Source organism: Zonotrichia albicollis, chromosome 1, assembly GCF_047830755.1.
Source record: "Zonotrichia albicollis isolate bZonAlb1 chromosome 1, bZonAlb1.hap1, whole genome shotgun sequence".
NCBI classification, from domain to species: domain Eukaryota; kingdom Metazoa; phylum Chordata; class Aves; order Passeriformes; family Passerellidae; genus Zonotrichia; species Zonotrichia albicollis.
Genome location: NC_133819.1, coordinates 48550288 through 48570452, shown reverse-complemented (window position 1 = coordinate 48570452; position 20165 = coordinate 48550288). Strand labels below are relative to the sequence as shown.

General features: G+C 42.2%; 1 protein-coding gene across 1 annotated transcript in view; it reads right to left on the bottom strand.

The window, feature by feature from the left end:
• Window positions 1-18984, bottom strand: part of DCLK3 (doublecortin like kinase 3) — a 30202-nt gene extending 11218 nt beyond the window's left edge. Inside the window, exons 1-2 of the mRNA XM_005485881.4 lie at window positions 18723-18984; window positions 3943-5804 (exon numbers count right to left, since the gene is read on the bottom strand). Of these exons, the coding sequence (XP_005485938.3) occupies window positions 3943-5804; window positions 18723-18783 (1923 nt within the window). The 5' untranslated portion in view covers window positions 18784-18984. The remainder of the gene's footprint in view (window positions 1-3942; window positions 5805-18722) is intronic.
• Window positions 18985-20165: the final 1181 nt, after the last annotated feature.

Genomic DNA, 20165 nt, shown 5'->3' with positions numbered 1-20165 from the left:
TGAGGTAAGAATGACCAGCACACTTCACACACTTTCTATAGACAGCCAACTTAGGCCATACAAATACAGCATCTGGTGGCCTTGGACTAAAGGCAGTCAAGTCAATTGCACACTACTTACTCAAATACAGATGACATGTCATAATATTAGAATATTGCCTGAGGATTTCTAGCTATGCCAGTCATACAACAAGAAGATTATAATATAAGAGCAAATTCATCTTCAAAGAGAAAAAAAAAAATCTTTCTCCGTCTTGTTTGATTTCATATTTACCTTGTGAAATTCATCAGTGTGTTTAAGATAACGATTTAAGGTATTAATAGTTCTCTGTATGCACATGTATATGGTAGCACAGATTCTTCCTATGGACATCATGAAAGCCAGTTAGCCCATGTGACATTTTGTACATGGGAAACAGAAAGAGCTTAAGAGAAATTACTGCTTACACGTTTGAGTTTCAGACATCCCTTGCTGCTAGCTAGAAGAATCTCTATGAAAAATCTTACAGAAAATTCTGGAAGTTATGACAGGTAAGTGGTTAAACAGGAGTTTGACTCACATGCACTCAGGAAACTGGCAGTGCTTTGTATGTATGTAAATAGTGTTAGAAAATAGACAGTCCTTTGTATATATGTAAATAGTGTTGGAAAATGGACAGTCCTTTGTATATATGTAAATAGTGTCTCAAAGTTCAAAGGCAGAAAGGCTATACTTGAAGTTCTCATACATGAAAGCTTGCAAGACAGAAAAAGGTGCAGGGGGGGAAATCTCAAATGCATAAAAAGCTCTAACATTTATGAAGTTGAGTGTTGAAGAATTAGTACATTAGCATGTGAGGGAAATGTACAATGAGATGAGTACAAAATGACAAATACAGCCCTCTCCCTTTCCCCTAAAAAGGGATGACTTTATGTCTTTTACAGCTACAACATGGAAAAACAACACCACATTTTGGGCATTAATTTCTCACTCACAAGTGAAAAAATGCCAGCAGCTGTAGAATTAAACAGTCCCTTACCAAAAACCTTGCCAGAAAATCTTGCTCCATGAGGTAGCATGAAAGAAGTGACTGGCTTCGACCAAACACACCACATTGCCCATCCTTGGCAGCAAAGGTTTCCTTGCTGAACACCTAGTCCTAGATGAGGTGATTCGGCTAGCAGATGGGAGGGAGCCGTAGCAGCTGTCTTCACACCAGCTGTCAAACAGATTTTGTTTTTGTAGCGCAAGTCACCACCCTTCTGCCTCACAGCTACGCTGCAAGGAGCCTGATCAATGTGGGCAGACATGGCAGTGAAAGAGGGAGGGGAAAAAGCAGAAACGATGATGGTGGCCTGGCACAGAAGTTTATAACTAGAGGACAGCTCCATAAGAGAAACTGAAGTGCAATGAAGTAATAGCTACACCAGGTTTCCAACTTTCTCTTGTGCCAATAATTTTACAATTTACTAGACATCAAAGTATATCTCTATCTTTTCTTCTATGGGCACAGAAACTGTTTTCCTTCTTTCCCTAACTGCTTATTTTAATGAAACTTAGGGAATTATTTTTCTCAGATTGCTGCTTTTTTGTCATCTCTTATGACAATTAACCAGTATGTTTAAAAGTCATTAGGAAGAGGGTTAGATTCTCACACAAAGCAGGTTCAGAATAGACATACGCATTTCCTTAGTAAAACAGACCAAGGATCCTTGCTCTTCCACTTTCCATTTTCTTGAAGGGGAAAAACAGTAGATGAAGATTACAAGATCACCTGACCAAAAGAAGACCCAAAGCAGGACAAACAAGTCAACAGCCTAAAAGTACACACTTACATTTTGACCTTTGTGCACAAAGTCTAGGGAGACTAATTCAAATTTAAACATCCTCAGTGTAAAAAGAGGTATCCCACAAACAGGGACATCTCTGCAGGATGCTGGAACTTGAAGCACTTTGCTTCATCTCCTGATGCTCCTGCTCCACCAACAGCCAATGAACCCATGACATTTGCTTCAATGCTGTTTGTTACTGTTCAGCACTGGCTGATGGTAAGATTAGTGGCAGCTCTCCTTCCTACTTTACTGCCCTAGCCACTCTGAGGAGAGAGAGGCAGCACACTAAAAAGACAGAAACCCCAGAATCCTGCTCAAATGGACTGTCTTTACAGGAATTCTTATGATATAGCAGGTGACCTATCCAATACTATCAAGACCTTATAAACTCATTTGCATGGTTGAATAGATTTGCTTTTCAAAAGTATACTTTGTGTGCATGGTATCTAATACTGGTGTGCACAGAAAATTAATAGCAATGTGAAACTAGAACAGGTAAAATTTTATTTCCAGCAGTGTTTAGGTAACACTGCTCCTGCATGACAAAATACCTACAGTCTGGGAGCTGCTCTGTCCTTGAAATTTGTATTCTGACTTTCAGAAGGGGCAACATGATTATTTCAGAGCTACACAATGCTGCCACTGCCCAGCATTCTCTGTTTTGCAGTTCTGTGAACTAAATGTGAAAACAACCGGAACAGACCTTTATCTTGCCCTTCTTTGCTTATCTACATCACTGTGATGATGATGTATTATAGGGGGAAATGAAGCATCAGATCTCAGGTGTTTCACTGAGCACTAGCTTATTTTCAGCAAATAGGAAAAAGCAGGACCTGGTTCATAATGTAAAATCAGCTCCTGGAAAAAGCAATGCATTTCTGTGTGAAGTTTTGTTCAAACTTTGTGCAAACAAAACACAAAGGCATGGCCTACAAGCCCACTTCTTTCTGCAAAGCAGCCAGTTGCATTCACTGCATTCAGAGTTGCATTCCTTCTTTTATTTACACAGAGATCACACACCAAAGACTTTCATTAAACTAAGCAGGATTCATAGCAGGACCTAATAAAGATGCTATTGCTTAGTTTAAAGGTTTGGGAGCAAACTGTTCCAGCCTAGCCTTGTGCAGCCTCTGCATTATCCTTGAGGCTACACTGCTGCTTTTCTCCAGAAATTCACACTGATCTCTGTGCAAAATTAATTATCTTAAAAGCACTGAAAGGCCCATAGGACTATAATAATCTATTACTTTTTTTGTTTGGCTAACCTTGAACTTCCAAAAAGTTGATAAAATCCAATTTTTTAGAGGCTGGCAAATACTTACTATTTATCTGTTTATCAGGAAATTTGGAGCCCTAATACAAAAGTGCAACACACACTTAGCAAGGGAGAGTTGCTTCCTGTTACAGTCCACAATGTGAAGTTCTACAATTGTGAAGTGTCAATACTAGAAACACTTCTATGCATATTCACGCATGTCAATATCTCTATTGACTTTAGTGCTGGATGCAAAGAATGCAGCCTCAAGAAATGTGATGGAAACAAGAATTTTTCTCTTTGGCATGAAGTTACTGTTTGAGCTGACTTATAATTATGTATTCACCAAAACATTTTACTGTCAGATCATTTCAATCAACTGCATAACATTTCTGCTTCTAAGCAAAGAAATCGTCACAAGATAGAAATCATTATATTAGAGGACTAGCACACTAGTCTGCAAGATATACAAATGAAATGGACAAAAAGTCAAACCAATAAATAAGATAATTTAGCAATTTTAATAACCTTTAGTCTACAAGGAAGATGCTTTATGATTCATCCTTCGACACCTAAAAGTCAGATGCTAAGTAACAGGTTTGATTTCCAAAAAATACAAATGCTCACTACCCCTGAACATCTGATGATTTTTACTTTAATTCCTTTCTACAACCACTGCTATTTGCAATGCACACCAGATCTATGCAAAGCAAACTGCAATTGTCATTTCACTCCCAAATGGTATCCATTTTTTGAAAAAGTCCTGCCACAGCACATTATTTCTGTATGGGATTTGCTTAAAACAATTCAAAGAATGTAATTGGAAGGAAAATAAATTCAATTCCTGCACAAATGCAAATGTTTGACAATACTTACCAAGAGATTCTCTGGTTTGAGGTCCCTATGGACAATGTTCTTGCTGTGAATATAAACCAGGGCTTCACACAGGTCAGTGATCATGACAGCAGCATCATGCTCTGTGAACTTCACACTTTCTATGATTGCATCAAATAAGTCCCCTCCTGGGACATACTCTAAGATTAAGTAGATCTCAGCTTCTGTCTCATACACCTCAATTAGGCTTACTATATTGGGATGAGAGAGACTCCGAATAATGAGGATTTCACTTTCCATCATGTCCTCCTTCCCCATCAGCTTGGATTTATCAACAATTTTCATTGCATAGATCTGATTGGAATCACAGTGGCGGCATTCCTTCACCACTGCAAAGTTCCCATCCCCAATAGTTCTGCCAATCTCATAGTGCTTTTCCACATCTGTTCTGCTTTTAATGGCGTGCCTCCGGCTTGTGCTTTCCAATCCCTGAGTTTTGTTGTCCTCCTTACTCACCCTACGCTCCCCTGTCTTATCTCGTCGAGTCATGTCACTCTCTCTACATGTGCCATTCCCCTCTCTTCTGGCACCTTCCTCTTTAGCCCTTTGTCCCTCTCTGCCCTCTCTATGTGTTTTAGACATTTTCTCAGCATCCCTCATAGTGTCTTTCTTTAGCCAACCCTTATCTTCCTTCACTTCATGAGATAACTGGAGCCCTTCTACAGCATTCTTCCTGATTTTTACTACTTCCTTCCCATGGTTTTCATGCTTCTCGACATCCCTTTCTTTCTCAATGTTTCTTTTTTGTTTTTCCAGCCCTTCATTAACAATCCTATGTAGTGGCTTCCACATCCTCCTACTGCCATTATCTTTCCAGCCAACTTCCTCACCCTCCAGACAGGTTTCAGGAGACTTTTGGCTGTTCCTGACTTTTGTATTTCTTTCCACGTGGTACCTCTGACACACACCTGTGTTCAAGTCTCTGTTCTCAAACGAGGCCTCAGCCTGCCTTTCCCTCCGTAACTTTTCTCTGGCCTGCCTTTCCTGTTCACACTTCTCACACCTCAGCATCTCCTCAGAACTGTCTTCTAAGCCTTCCTCAGAACTCCTCTCATGCTTAAGGTACCTTTCACTTTCCCGTGCTTTCCTAGAAGGCTTCACTCCATGCTCACCACCCCAGCTCTCTCTAGTCCACTTTTTTTTGGTTCTCATTTTTTCCTCTTGCTTTGTCTTGGTTTGACTTTTTCCTTCAGGTCCAGCTACCAGCTGGGAAGACAAGCCATCGCTGCAGTTCTTGGTCATTTCTGTCTCATCAAAGCCACTGTCTACTTTCGAGGCCTTGTCATACAGCCTGCTCTTCAGTTTTTGGGACTGCTCCTCATTCGTCTGAATGGCAGCACTGGCAGCATAAGGATTTTCAGGGTAAAGTTCTTGTAATACCACCTCCAGATCCTTCAACGTGAGGGGCTCCTTCCCCATAGCTATGAACGCATCGCCTTCCCGGAAGAACTCAGAAACACTTCGGATCTCTCTGCCTCTCAGATTGTACAGCTTTCTCACACGGTCGTTCTTCCAGCGAGGAAATCCCAGAGCTTCTGAAATGTCAGCCATCAGCTGCTCAAAGGTCTGCACTGATCTCCTGTTGAGAAGCAAGGTTATCCTCCGGAGCGTGCGCCCCCCAGGTTTTACCACTGTAATTATCCTTGGCTTCACAGGACTGTGCTCTGAATGTATCGTGTGAAAACCATTGTGGCGACTGAAAAATGAGGACCTGTGGCTGCTTTCACCCAAACATGGTTTTTCATAGTTTCCACGACCAACAGGAGGACAAGTCCCATGCAGTTTCCTCTCTTTTACTTTTGAGCCTGTGTTGCGTGGCGAATGGTCCAACAAGCCTTGACGTCCTAAGGCAAACAAAAAGCAGAAATATTTATCATTTTGCATCATCAGACCTCTTGCAGCAAGTTTTCTACATGTCAGTGCATGTGACCTCAGAAAGTAGGGATAGGTAACTTCAAGCTTTATAAAGAACTTTTAGCTACCATTAAAGAGTATCTCCACATAGTTGCAACTCTGACATTTTCAACCTTGTGAGAAAATCTAAATTCATTTTGTGACAGGGGAATGTCATTAAAACATAATAATATTGAACAGAAAAAGATATTTCTTCTAAATCCTCACATCTTTCAGAAATCCTCAAAGACTGGCAGGATTGCATCCAGATTGTTTAGTATTCTCTTATTAATACATCTCCCATAAACTCACTCAATTCCTTTCTGAACCCAATTGCAATTTTGGCCTCTGTAAACCCTGTGGCGACAAGTTGCACAATTACACTGCATGAAGTAAGATAAACTAATTACTTGTGTTTTAAAATTACTACCAGATGGCACTCTGTATGCAACCTTACATTTTTATAAATAATTATCTCCTCTTCATTTTCCCTGGACCTTCTATTGCAAGTTAAATAAATTCTTTTTAAAAAAACATTACTTTTGCTATAATTTTTACTGTAATTTTATAGGTCATCTAACAGCAATGCAATTTAATCTTTTGCCTTAAAGAAAGGCCATCTTATTTTTGTTTGATAATTGGAGTCATGGTTTTCAAAATTTTGGGTTGACTTTTTATTCTAAAAATTATGTGAAGTCACATAAAGTTCTGAGTATTCTGTGGGGACATCGACATTTCATCTTAGAACATCATCCAGGAAAATGGCACTATTTGTTACGCATAATTGCAAAACAGAAGAACTGAAAACATAACATATGGTTATGGACAAACTGAGCCATAACACAATTCCCTGTCTATCAACAATAAGCTCAGAATAAAAATGTCCCCCAAAAGTATTCTGAGCAGTTGCTAGGATTAAAACCTGCTTGCAATGCATTTACTTTCAGCCTCAAGAAATGTACTTTCAGAATGAGATTCCAGAGTGTTTCCACCTCCATTTAATAGCCTTGCTCTTCAGCTGGGAACAAACATTCAATACATACAAGCTAACAGGACCAGGACAAAAGGAAACAGCCAGAATGTTTAACGAATCATTACAAGGAAATTTCTGTACACCAATGGCTTATCCCCCAGAAAATCAGGTCCATTTTCATAATTACTGTGATTCCAAAGTCACAGTGCAGGGGCCAAATCCTCAAAGGAAAATCTGCACATATCAGCATCTCTCTTGGTGTTAGGCTCATGCCTACTACATTTTGGGTTCCAAGTGCAAAAAGCCATTTTCGGTATTTCACGATACATATTTTTATTTGTCCCTCCCTTCAAGGCATAATAGAGTGAAGAAGAAATACACCTCCTTTCCTAGAACAACAAACAAGAGGGAAAACTGCAGAAGTGCTGCAGCAAAGCATTTACTTGCTCTTCCTCAAAAAATACCCAGTAGGCCAGGGCTTGATTGTGGAAATCACAGGAGGAGACACAGCTATAGAATCCACTCTGCTGTTGCCTCTGCTTGATGCAGGATGATGGACACTTCTTGGTAGTAATACTCTCACCAGCTAAGCACTGTGTGCCCCCCAGCATGTCCCGTAACTCTTGGCTTCATTTTCTTCCCCTGCCAAATGAGATGTTCTTCTCCAAACAAATATTACAAAGAAGCCCAGCTGCCAGCATGCTGATTGAAGACGTAAGCATTATATAAGAGCTACGTGTGACTAATGCTTGGTGGTTGTACAGGTTATTTCTGTCTTCATTCTGCTTTTTAAGGATGATCTCTTGTTATCAAAAGATGACTACGTACGTGTTAGTGATTTCTCAACATTCACGTATTTACATTCCACCCAAAATAAAGCTTGCTGTGAATGGAGGGAAAAAAAAATCAGCTGTAATAACAGTTCTCTGAAATCTAAATTAACTCCACAACATGTTAATTACCAGGAACTGAGGAAGTTCTGAATTTAATCAACATTTCCAGGTTCTTGCGTACCCTCTGCCATCAAAGCTTTATCTTGCTTATGGGAGCTGTGAGTGACATTTTTACTGCTCATAATCTTGGTACAACATAAAAACAGTGGTGCACAAATAATGACTTTTCCCAGAGATTATGTTCCTCCCGGTTATGCTGCTATTATCATATCTTTCTATAAACCATTGATTTTAAGTGCTTGGTTGTACTGTTGAGTGTTTCAATTACCCAGGCATCAATTATGTTTCCTTTCTTCACTAAATTGGCTAAGCCTTAAGGAGAAGACAAGCTTATTTTTTAATTCTGTAACTAATGGAGTAAGAGCAGTTTTATGTCATTATTAAGAACAATACAGGAATGCTTTGTTCTTTCTAAACTAACTTGATTCCTGGCCAAAAACACTTTGACAAAAGCCACAAGTTGATATATAACAATGTTCCTTATAAGAGTAGAATTGCATATTCTTCTATGATGAGAAAGGAAATAACTGCCTAAATCATTGCATGAAAGAATCTTCTAATATTTTCCAAGAAAAGGGGAAGTGTCAAATTTTGTCAAAGTGGTGGTCACAATGACTATACATTACATACAATTAAAAATTCACTTCAGTTGCCTGTTACAACTATTTGAGTCATAATTTCTGTTATTTTCCAGTTATGCTATATTTAACTGATACACAAGAAGCAAGCCTCAATCTGTCAGGAAAGTGCATATGCTTAGAGTGGTAACAAGCATTTCTAGAAAGCCTTCAAAGGTCACACACATACCCAAATCCTATAGCTACAATTTATATTGCTTCAAAACCTTGTTTCCATATTTATATACAAGTGGGAGAAGGAGGAAGAGGGAGGTGGTATGAAAAACACACTTCAATGAGTTCAAGCACTGGCAAATTATACCTCTGTGAATAAAATGTGCTTTTTCTTTTGCTGTCCTCCTGAGAGCTAATGATTATTAAATATAAATATTCCTTAGAAATGTTACCATGGATCGATGAGTGTGTCTGGCTTTACCTGTATACACATCTATCCCTATATTCTAGTGCATTATGGATTATCAGTGGTGCAGCAAGGCCAAGGAGGATGCTGAGGCTGCTGCTGTGGACGGGCAGGGGCAAGGCAGCACAGCTGGTCACCTTAAACTGTGCACATGGGCACAGGAAAGCAAAAAGTAGAACCCATGGAGCAACACAGAGCTCCACATGATGAAGACATGATGGTCTTGTAGGGCAAACACTGACACCAACTCTCTAGAGAAGCATGGAGGATGGAACAAACTGGCATTTGGGGGCTCAAACATGTAGCAGAAGCAAGAAATTTAGCACCTATGACCAAAGCACAGATGCTCCCTACAGAGAAAATGTGCCCCTCTGCAGGGAGCACAGCTTCTGTGACTCATTTTTAAAATTTACAAATCACTTGTGATCATCACAGTCCATCCCACTGTGGGGGTGAGGAGGGTGGGAAAACACCGGGAGAAGTCACAAAAATTCCTCTAGAAGACATTTCCTTGGAGTGTTTGGGATCATATTCTGGACATGGAGTAAAATTAAATGAATTCTGAAGACTTAAGCTCCAAAGAAGTTGTGTATACAGGGCATCAACATCTATACCTTAAGGAATTGCCTGGCTACACCAGGTAAAACAGCAGAGTAACAGGCTTTGCCAGAGGTCACCCACTGCAACTAAAAATGTATTGCTGCCATTTGTCTTTCAAAACTTATCCTTTCCCTTGGCCAGTCCACAAGCTTTTGTTCATTAATTAAAATATGGCCTCTCAGCTTGCATTCTTCTTGGCTCTCCTGCTGGAGATCACAGTTTCAGTAATTAACAGAATGGTTCACCATTCTGCTATAAAGTCACAGGTTGAAGGGGAATTAATTTTTTACAGGGAGTTTTACAACACAAAACAGAAGGCAGCAGTGAAATAGGATCTAGGCATAGCCTTGCTGTGAATAAGATGGTGTTATTTGAGCCCTCCAATTTTTTTAGAAGGCTTCCACTTACAAAAGCAATTATAAAAATGCCCCAAAGCATTAGCAACAACTAAACTTGCACATGACAGAAACCCTGTGTCTGGGAGTTGTTTTGATATACTGGTCCAAATATAGGATAAACAAAACTGTGTTTAAGTGGGCAGAGAAAGGACAGCAGTATAAATGCCTGTTTTTTCCTTAAGAAAATTCCTGCTGAGGGCATGAAAAACAAAGACCATAGGGGGAAAAAAGGGAATGATCTTACTTGGTACAGAAAACATTTGATTCATTTCACAGTACTAACAAGTATCTTCAAGTACTTGAGTATGAAGAATGCCTCTGGTACTGAACTCGGAGCAGCTCACACAGGTTACCAATGTGCATCAGCAGTCAGCTCCAGGATGCAATCCAAGTCCTCTAGAAATGTGCCATCTTGATCTCCTCTCCTTGCTGTAAATTATTTAAAGTTGCAACTTCCAGGGCTAGTGCACACTGTTAGTGCCCAAGACTGAAGCAGTAACATGGCAAGACTTAGTTCACTAGATCAGATGCACAGAAACAAAACATGATCGCAGGCATCCTTTTACAATAAGTAAATTCCACATTATCTACAGCCCCACTGCTGGAAACACTACTGGTGAACTTTTCTCTCAAGATTCGTACTCTCTCTTTCCTCCCCTGCCATGTTTTACATCATTTTAGGGCAGAGATTTTGTTTGAGTCAGGACTGGTGGTTATTTCAGCAATAACACTTAAGGCAGACACACTGCATCAGTTCTGACCACATAAAACCCTGAGTAGAAAAAGTAAGTCAAATTTCACAAGAGCTGGATGAAGACAGTGTCAAATGTCTTGTTACTGTTGCTGTTAGTTGGACAGTTGCTGCTAGTTCTAGCCTGAGCAAGCTCCAAATGCTCACTCAGCTCAGAGGTTTGGAATTGAAAATGGAAAAGGGAACCTAGTGAAGAACTGGACTGTGAGGATAAGAGGAAAGAGGAATTGTGACTGCAGAGAAGGAAGCCAATAGTGCTATAGTCAGGTACTGTCTGATACTGTAGTTCCTACAAACTTTTACACCTGCTGATAGCAATTCCCCTGGCCTTTACTGACACAGTTGAAGCAGATGGAGATTGTAATAGGGAAGCAGTAAAACATGAAAATAAGAGTGGATCAAGCAGTCAGGTAGAATGCCAAACTTAGGCAAAGAGATGGGATTGGAAGTCAGCAACAGAACTATCCTCTAATGGTCTACTCCTCTGCAATTCTCAATAAAGAACATCTACCTGCTTTTGCTGTCACTTGCACTATTAGCTTATATCAATACATATTTTTTTAAATATCATGAAGAACTACATACACACAAAGAGGGGAATACATTCAGAGAACATTAGCAAGGTCCTCAGTGAGACAGGAGAAAATTTAGTTATCACTCACATCCTGCATTGCATCAAAAGCAGCGGGGACAGCAAGTGAAGGAAGGTAGTTTTCCCCTGCTCTTCCATTCTCATGACACCTGGAGAGCAGCACCCAGCTCTGGGGCCCTTGACACATGAAGGATGTGGACATGCTGGAGCAACTCCAGTGGAGGGCATGACCATGACCAAAGGGCTGGAGCACCCCTCCTGTAGAGACAGAGTGGGGGATGCTCAGTCTGGAGAAGGCAGCAGCTCTGGGGATACCTTAGAATGGCCTTTTAGTACTTAAAAGGACCTAGGAGAGAGCTGTAGATAGATTTTTACAAGGGCGTGGAGTGATAGGATGAGGAGGAGTGGCCTTAAACTGAAAGAGGAGAGACTTAGATTAGATATGATGAAGAAATTTTCACTTTGAGGGTGGTGATACAGGTTATCAGAGAAGCTTTGGGTGCCCCATCACTGGAAATGCTCAAGATGGGACTCTGAGCAAGCTGGGGGCAGTAAAAGGTGGCCCTGCCTGTAGCAGAGGGCTTGGAACTTAGATGATCTCTGCGCGACTTCCAACCCAAATAATTTATTTTGTGAATTCACTTCCTCCTTGCATACAAGACAGTTTAGATATACACACGGTTTTTCTTGTGTCCATTCCAGGACCCTCTTTTTCAGGTAAACTGGATTAAGGACTGTGTTGTAGAGAAATTTATGTAACTAGAAGAGCTGAGAAGTGTGTGAAAAAAATAGAGGAAGATCAGTTTCCCTGCTTAAGGCACTGCAGCCCTGAAGAACTGGATTCTGTCTCAACCAATTCCATTGAGTTTCAAAGCAATTGACCTAATCTATACTTTCCAGAGAGGATCAGAGTCTGGTAGCCAAAACAACATTCTGAGACCTGGTCCACAAACATGCTCAGTGTTCACAGCTGCAAGGGCATACACTGGAAGAGTACTTCAGACGACAAGATAATGTAACACAACATACAGATAACGTTAAATCATCCCAAAATTCAGGACCTGGGCATCTCAAGTTGCTTTCTTGCCCATATTAAAGAACTCTTGACTTTGTTTTCTGCACCTTGGCTGCCACTGAATGCAGTACAAACCTTCCCTTTGGAGGTATCACAGACAGGCTAATTCATATTTGTTACTGTAGAAATAACCATGACAAAAAAGCCCAGAAGCAAATAAGCCTGTATTAACAGCAGGGCTGAAAAACCACACAGCAGGAGGCATGAAGAGCCAGGGTAAACAGTAGAGTAGAGGCTCATTAGGAAAGCTTTGTCCATCACATACACTGATGGAGACTGAGTCCCTGGGGATAAAAAAAGCAGCACCTGATAATGCAATAATGCATATATCTTAATGCATAGGAACATGGGTTGGGGGAACAGCAGTTCTAATCAATAGTCATAAAAGCTTGACTTTGTAACCTGAATAATACTAGATTTTAACTACCTGGCCTCATAGAAATAGACTTTTTAATACATTGAAGAAATACATCAAATAAGCTTTACATGCTCAGAATACATTTGATGGTAAGGCAGTTATAAACTATACTAGGCAATAAAATATTATTGTAAAGCATATGGTATTATAACCATGGTTTACAAAACAAAATAAAAGATGCACACTCTTTTTATAAACCAAAGTGTACTTTATTCAATTATGTTAACTGAATTTGAAAACAAAAACAAAACAAATCACAAAAAAAAAAAACCCTCATCGTGGTATTTGCATTCATTCTTATCTGCATTAGCTACTGCAGCAGAAGGAAAACAAAATCATGTTCAATATCATTTATCAGCTGGATTCTTTCAAAAACAATTTTAATACTATAGCAATGAAAAAAAAGGGGGGGGAGGGGAGAGGGATCAGTTTAATTTCTCTAACATCTCTTCTGCTACCCTAATGGGCATTTCCAGTCATACTCATGCCAGCACTTCCATGTCTGATATGCACCAGCGTAGGGGAGATCAATCACTGACCCAGTCTAACCCAATTTGTAGAAAATGAAAATCACTCAGCAGTTCAGACAGTGTTCTAAGTTCACTGAAGAAAAACTAATTTGGGCTCACATACAAAAAGAAAAAAAATCAGAATATTATCTCTATCTCATAAATATACAGTCTTAGCCCTAAAAGATCATATAAAATTAGCGTGATGGGATTCCAACTTCTTTATCTTTCACAATTTCACATCAAGCATGCTTAAATTCGCATGCAATATTATTTTTCCTTTAACTGTCAGCCCTGCAAACTCAGCTATGTGTCAAGTTGGGTTCCTTCTGTCCCACACGTCACCAACAGAACTAAAGTTTCTCCCGGCCAAATGTGTCTGCTCCCATTAGGTGAGTTTCCAAAGTGTCAGCTGCAAGGAAAGAAAATGTTCTTAGTGGCTACACCTAGACTGCAGGATCATGGGAGACATGCACCTCTGGCCTCATGAGGGCAAGCAAGAAGACTTCAAAACTTTGCATTGTACGCCTTATCTTCAGTACATTTGCTTTTTATTTTAAGAAGAAACGTACATTGTGTTATGCAAACTGCAAACCAGAGATCCCTAAATCCTTCAGTCCCATAAGTGTCCATTCTCATTCTTCCCCAGTCTCCCACACTAGAAAGAAAGAAGGGAGTCTACTCTCTTCCTCCGGGCCCTTTATCTCACTCCCTTTTTGGGACACAGGCCTCAGAGTTAATGGGACACCCTAGAAGACAAAGAGCACCAGAGCAGCTAAAATCAGACATTGCAGCAAAGAAGTTCCTAGGATGAGAAGCACTGTCTAGAATGACAGTCAGATGGAAAAACTTTGCAGCTGGCTGGACTTCGGCAGAGGAGGGAGCCTGAGGGATGCCCACATTGGAAAACCCCCCCTCGTGGCTAAGGGAGCTCTGGACTTTTCCATTCTGAGGACGGATGTGCCTCTGTGACACCCTCAGCCCCAGTGTGAGTGTCTTCCCACAGCCAAACACTTGTGGGAGGCTCAGCATGCCACCGCATGTGACCATATTTACTGTATGAGAATCACGATGGAGAAGTGACATTTAGCAACCACCTTTCCTTATTTCTCCTCAAAGATAAACTTAGAGTTTGCTTTGCCTTATTCCCCCCACCCCCTTCTCCCTCACTAAATGTTCAGAGCCCCTTTGGAGTCTCTGCTGGTGTTCTCCTGTCCAGCTCCTCCAAGAAGGGAGCAGCAGGGCCTGGACTGCTGCAGATTGCTCTCTGTGTTACACTTCCCCTTCCAACCTTGCAACAGTGCTTGGGCAAAAATTATCTTCCCAGGTGCTTATCTTCTTCCCCTGCAGGCCCACAACCACCCCACTGTACCGCTGCAGGTTTTCTAAATCAAGCCATTTGTAATTAAAAAATAAAATATTTACAGCAAACACAGATGGTTCCTGCCATGTGTTAGTGTTAAACTGAGCTGAATCACACCCAGAGCAGCAGATGAAGGTAAAGATTTCATGGAGACTGGTAATGACTCACAAGTGCCATCATATTTACTTTTTTTTGGAGCAGAACCCCACTTCCATTATCTTCCTTCTGACATTTTAAGGGTAGCAAATTAAGAAGCAAGCATAAAGAGAAGTCTTGTAGAGAAGTATACAGATGCATAATCGGTAAAGAACTATGTGAAATGTAAGACTGCACGTGAAATGAATCAGTGCCTTTGGAGGTGTGAGGCTTGGTTTAAGCTGCATAAAACCAAAAAAAGAATATTATGAAACTGCTCATTTATTTAATTTCTTTCAAAGATGACAGGCTGTGTATTTTATTGGGAACAGGCATGGCTGCTTCCTGCAGTTTTCCTGCTTTAGGGTCTACCCCAGTAACCAGGGAAGTCACTTCTGCAGTCCAGGACTTTCCATCAAGGATCTTTCAGGAGAGGGGTAGAACTGACAGAGGGAAACAAAAACATCTTACACAACTGTGGCATTTGCCAGAATCCATCTGGCAAAGCCCTCCATGTGCTTCTCAGGGCTCACTGTACAGGGAGCTCTTGACTCCTGAAGTACCATATATTTCAAATTAATTATTCATGTTTCATTACAAAGTAAGCTTTCAGCTGCTTTTTAGTCCTGTTAGCCAACAAAGCCTCAGTCAAAGGAGCAGGATTCTGTTTCTTCTTGTGGGAGACATTATTTGCATTGCTTCCTAAATCTCAACTTGATGACTAATCTGTTGCAACTGAGCAAACCCAGTGAAAATAAAAGAGCCTGCAGAGGTGTCACTGAGAGTTTAATTAAGCTTCCAGATCCTTTACTACCAATAACCTCGTTGCATAACTAAAGGAAAGACCCGCCAGAGTCTGATTCTCCATCTGGTTTGCAAAAGGGGAAATCACACAGAACTTTTCTTTGTAAATATAGCACATTTAAGAGATGTTAACTCACATACAAAAGCAGAATTCCCAACCCCATTATTACAGAACTACTTTTTCAGAAGAGATTCATATATTGAAGCCAACATTGCAAAACAAATTGTTTCACAGGACTTCTAAAGGAAGATGGGTTTCTCAAGGAAAACTGTAAGCCAGCACTAATTAGACTCAAAAGCCTGATGACAAGCAGATCATGATTTTCACATCACCAGACATTTCCCAGCATTTCCATTAACCACATTATTTGGAGTGATGAGAAAACTAAAACCTGGAGAATACGTGCAGGCTAGCACTATTGATGAAGTGGGAGATGGTGTTTTCAGAATGTCTGCTGAGAGCTTCCTCCACGAACATGTGGCATAATTGTTTTGCATTCTTACAATAATTAGACTGTGTAAACAATGCTAGCAACAGAGGGAAGATGGTAAACACGCCTGATTTTCACTTGCACTCTAAGCCAACTACTGCTAGGTAAGGGGGACAATGTGCAAGCATTACCAAAACTCCAAATTCACATCAGAATCAATCAAGGCAGTAACTCCCACTCTTTCCTCATTGTTTCCAGAATCTAGTGAACACTCCAAAAGGACAGAGCCCATATCCAGAAATTGAGAAAAAAACAGAAAACAATATACTGTTATAAAGAGAAATGTCACATTCACCTCTTCAACTACCATATTTTCAGCTCTGATCCAAGTTGCATTGAAGCTAATTAAAAGTTTCACATTAGCTTCAGTGAGATCTGAGGCAGCTAAAATCACCATACTGTTCTGATTCTAATTATATTTACAAGAAAGATTCTAATTTTATTTACAAGAAAATCTATGTAACACTAATTCCAAATGTTGTTAAATGTCAAGGAATCATTAACTTAAAGGAAATGAGAAAATCAGTGACAGAAACCAATTCAATTCGCCCTAGAGCTGTTGGAAGAGAAGGTAGGACCATGAACTTCCTTTATTTTTACAAAACTATAGATGTTTCTGCAGAAAACAAACCAAGCTAGGTAATCCTGGAAATGGGGAAATGAATCCCACACAACTTCCCTTAGTCACCACGCGCTGTAAGTCCAGCTGGTGCCAAAATTGTGACGCTTTGCGGAACATGACCAGAAAAAGCAGCAGTGAAAACAGATACAAAGCTTGTAGTGACACTACCAGATACAGATACATTCAAAAGTCAGCCTAGCATGCCCAAAGGAATTAACCTGAGTATTAAAAAAACCCAATCTAGACAAAGTAACTTAAACACCACTCAAATTCAGAGGTTTGAACAACTGCCACTAACTTGAATTAAACCAACTTATCTTTGCTGACAGTTTAAGTCCAATTAGCCAATTCAGGATAATAAGTCACAGATGGAGATTTATCAGAAACTAACTCTCAGCTGATGTGCCTGAACATCCTACAAAAATTTTCATGGAAAAGGTCATGCTATTTCAGAAGATCCACACCCATTATGCTGCAAGAAAGGGACTAACTCAGCAGGATCACTTTTATCTGGAGAGCTGAAGGGTGGCTTCCTGAGATACAAAATTCAGTTACCTCTTGAGAAGAGCATGAGTTTGCTATAATAACTGCACTTCTACTACATAAAGCAGCTGTAATATGTTTTGTAAGATTCATTTCACTTGCTGACTGTTTTGGGAGTCTGCTGAGTTCTCAGCATTTCAAAGTGTCAAAACTGCATTCAGATCATAGGAAAAAAACACAAGGAGCATCAACAGAAAAAAAGAAGGGCTAGAAGAAAAGGAAACAAGAAGGTGGAAGACAAACTTGTACATATGCATGTTTTCATGTCTCTATATAAAATTAATATCAAAAGCATACATAACAAATTATCAGGTTCAAGGAGAAACTCTCAGTTTATACCCTCACACAGGATGGGTTTCAATCTTAATGCTCAGAGGAAGGAGGTAAAAACTTTTTACACTATTGCAAGGCATTGGGATTTTTTTGTTGGTTTTGGGTTTGTCCTTTTTTAAAAAAGGAAACCTTTTAGTACTCAGTGCAGCAAAAGTTTCAGTTTATGAGGTTGTTCTCAAATACTGTGTCTCACAACCTGAAAACTGCTCCATTAGCTCAAACCAGTGGCCCGTCCTGTCCTGCTGACACTGCATACTCAATGTACCCTGAGGAAGGCAGAAAATAACGCTGCACAGGGAAAAGTTATGGAGTAGTTCTCCTATAAATACCTGCTCCGTTATTAAACAGAGGCAAAGACAACTGATATAACTACAGAAGCCAGGGGACGCAAGGGCACAGCCAGCATTCTACCCGATAGAGGTCTGGCTACCACATATCACAGAGCATCTCCATCTGACACAAGGGCCCTCCCCACTCTGGGCCCCTGCCTGTAACCCGTGCACCTCCGGCCGTGGTGATTTCCCAGCTGCGGGAAGACTGATCAGACTCGGGCGTATTTTAACACACACATGTGCAATGGTTTAAAACCCTCAGCCTGCATTCTGTTCACTTTCCTTTGCAGAGCATCAGTGTGCGCTGAGCAGCCCACAAGCATTCACTCCCAGTGAAGTACTCTCATGCCGACTATCAAGAGTGCAAGTTACTTCAGATCCTCAATTTTCACGGCAGCACAGACGACACCGTGCCTGCCTTTCCGAGCGGCGAACGCTGAGTTCGCACTCAGCCTCCAAAGCCTGCCCCGGTACCGGCGGGCTGCCGCGGTGGCTTCCAAAGGAACCCGCTTCCTTCCCAGCCAGCCCACTCCGCTAGTCTGCCCTACAACACAAAGCTGTGGGGGCGAAGGGGCTCCTCTTGAATCCAAAATACAGCAGTTAAAGGAGCATGGCGAAATAACCACCCCTACTCCGGACCTTCGGGGACCTCTCTCCCCCTCCAAAGCCCTCGGGCCGAGAGGCATCCTACCTTCCTCCGTCAGTCTCCAGCCCTATTTTCCAGCCCAAACGCCCGCGAAAGCTTCCCCCGCTCCCCACAGGGAGCCTGGGCAGGAACTTTGGCCGCCGCCCCGCGTCCCCCTCAGCCGGGGCACCGCACCGCCAGCTGGCCCCCTCCTCCCGGAGCCTGTCCGAGCAGGGTCCTGCTAGGGCGGCTGCCCGCGGGGAAGGGGCCGAGGGAAGGGGCTGAGGGAAGGGGCCGAGGGCAGGGGCACTCACCCTGGCAGTGGCAGCAGGCGCCCGCCGCGGGGTGGAGCGGGGGCGGCGCGGCGGCCGGCATGGCGCGGGGGCTCGCCTCGGCTCCGGCCAGGGGCTGCCCGCACAGCTCCGCACGCTCCCTCCGCGCCGCCTCCCGCCTGCGAGGGCAGTCGGGGAGCGGGAGAGAGGCAGGGAAGGAAGGAGGGAACCCGGCGGAGAGGCGGTGCCGCACACCGGCGGTCACACCCCCGCAGCCCTTCCCGGGCTGCCCCGCCGGCGGCACCGCCCCGCAGCCTCAGCGCCCTCCCGCCCCCGCCCCGCTGCTCGCCCGCCTCCCGCCGTTCCCCAGCGCCCGGCTCGGCCCCAGCCGCCGGGGTGTCCTCGTTTGCCCCCCAGCCGAGTGCCCGCCCGCCGGGCACGGGTGTTTGTTGCGTGCCCGGGGGCTCCCTGCGTTCCCGCGGATGTCCCCAGGCGGCGGGATGCGGGGCATTGCTCCCAGCCCGCTCGTGAGTGAAAACGCTTTTATTGTCGCCCTGTAGATGCCAAGTAGACTTGGTAAATCATTCACAGAATCACAGAAGATGCTGAGTTGGATGAGATCCTTCCTCAAGTATCATCGGGTCCAACTCCTGGCTCTGCGCATCACCATCCCCAAGAGTCACACCATGTGCCCGAGAGCATTGCCCAAATGCTCTTGACCTCTGTCAGGCTGGTGCTGTGACCACTTCCCTGAGGAGCCTGTTCAGTGCCCAACCACCCTCTGGGCAAGAACCTTTTCCTGGTACCCAACCTAAACCTCCCCTGACACAACCTCAATTTCACTTGGATTAAAAAAGACAAGCACTAAGCAATGTAAATAAAGTGCACGCTGGATGCATGAACAACTGGTTGCCCAACATCTATATAAAATACGAGAAGGAGTTTATTTCATCCAGACTGCCCATGGGATGCTGGCTACATGGCCAGTACACCTAAAAAGATATGCAAGTGAAGTGATGAGCACACTTAAGGGTTGTGTAAATAGAGATTGGTTCCCCATACCATGCTACAAAAGGAGATGCAACTTAATAACAGCACATACATACTTTCATAGGGGAAAACACCACAAACCTTCAAGGCCCTTCAAATTTGTAGTTGAAATGAACAAGAAAGTCAATGTCTGGAAGTTGAAGTGGGTAAATTCAAATAAGAAATGTTTTCGATGGGAGTGAATAATCACTGGCACAAATTTGGAGGGAAGCTGTATTCTATTCTTTGGAAACCTCCTAATAACATAAGATGTCTCTGTGGAAAACAATATGTAAATATTGTATGAATAACTGGTAAATAGAGTATCCAAACAAAGAAGTTGGACTTACATGCAAAATTTAGTGGCCCAAGATATCCAGTAGGTCAGACTAAAAGATGTAGTGTTATGTCATTCTGGCCTCAAACTGAACAGAACGAAGCAAAACATGCTAAATA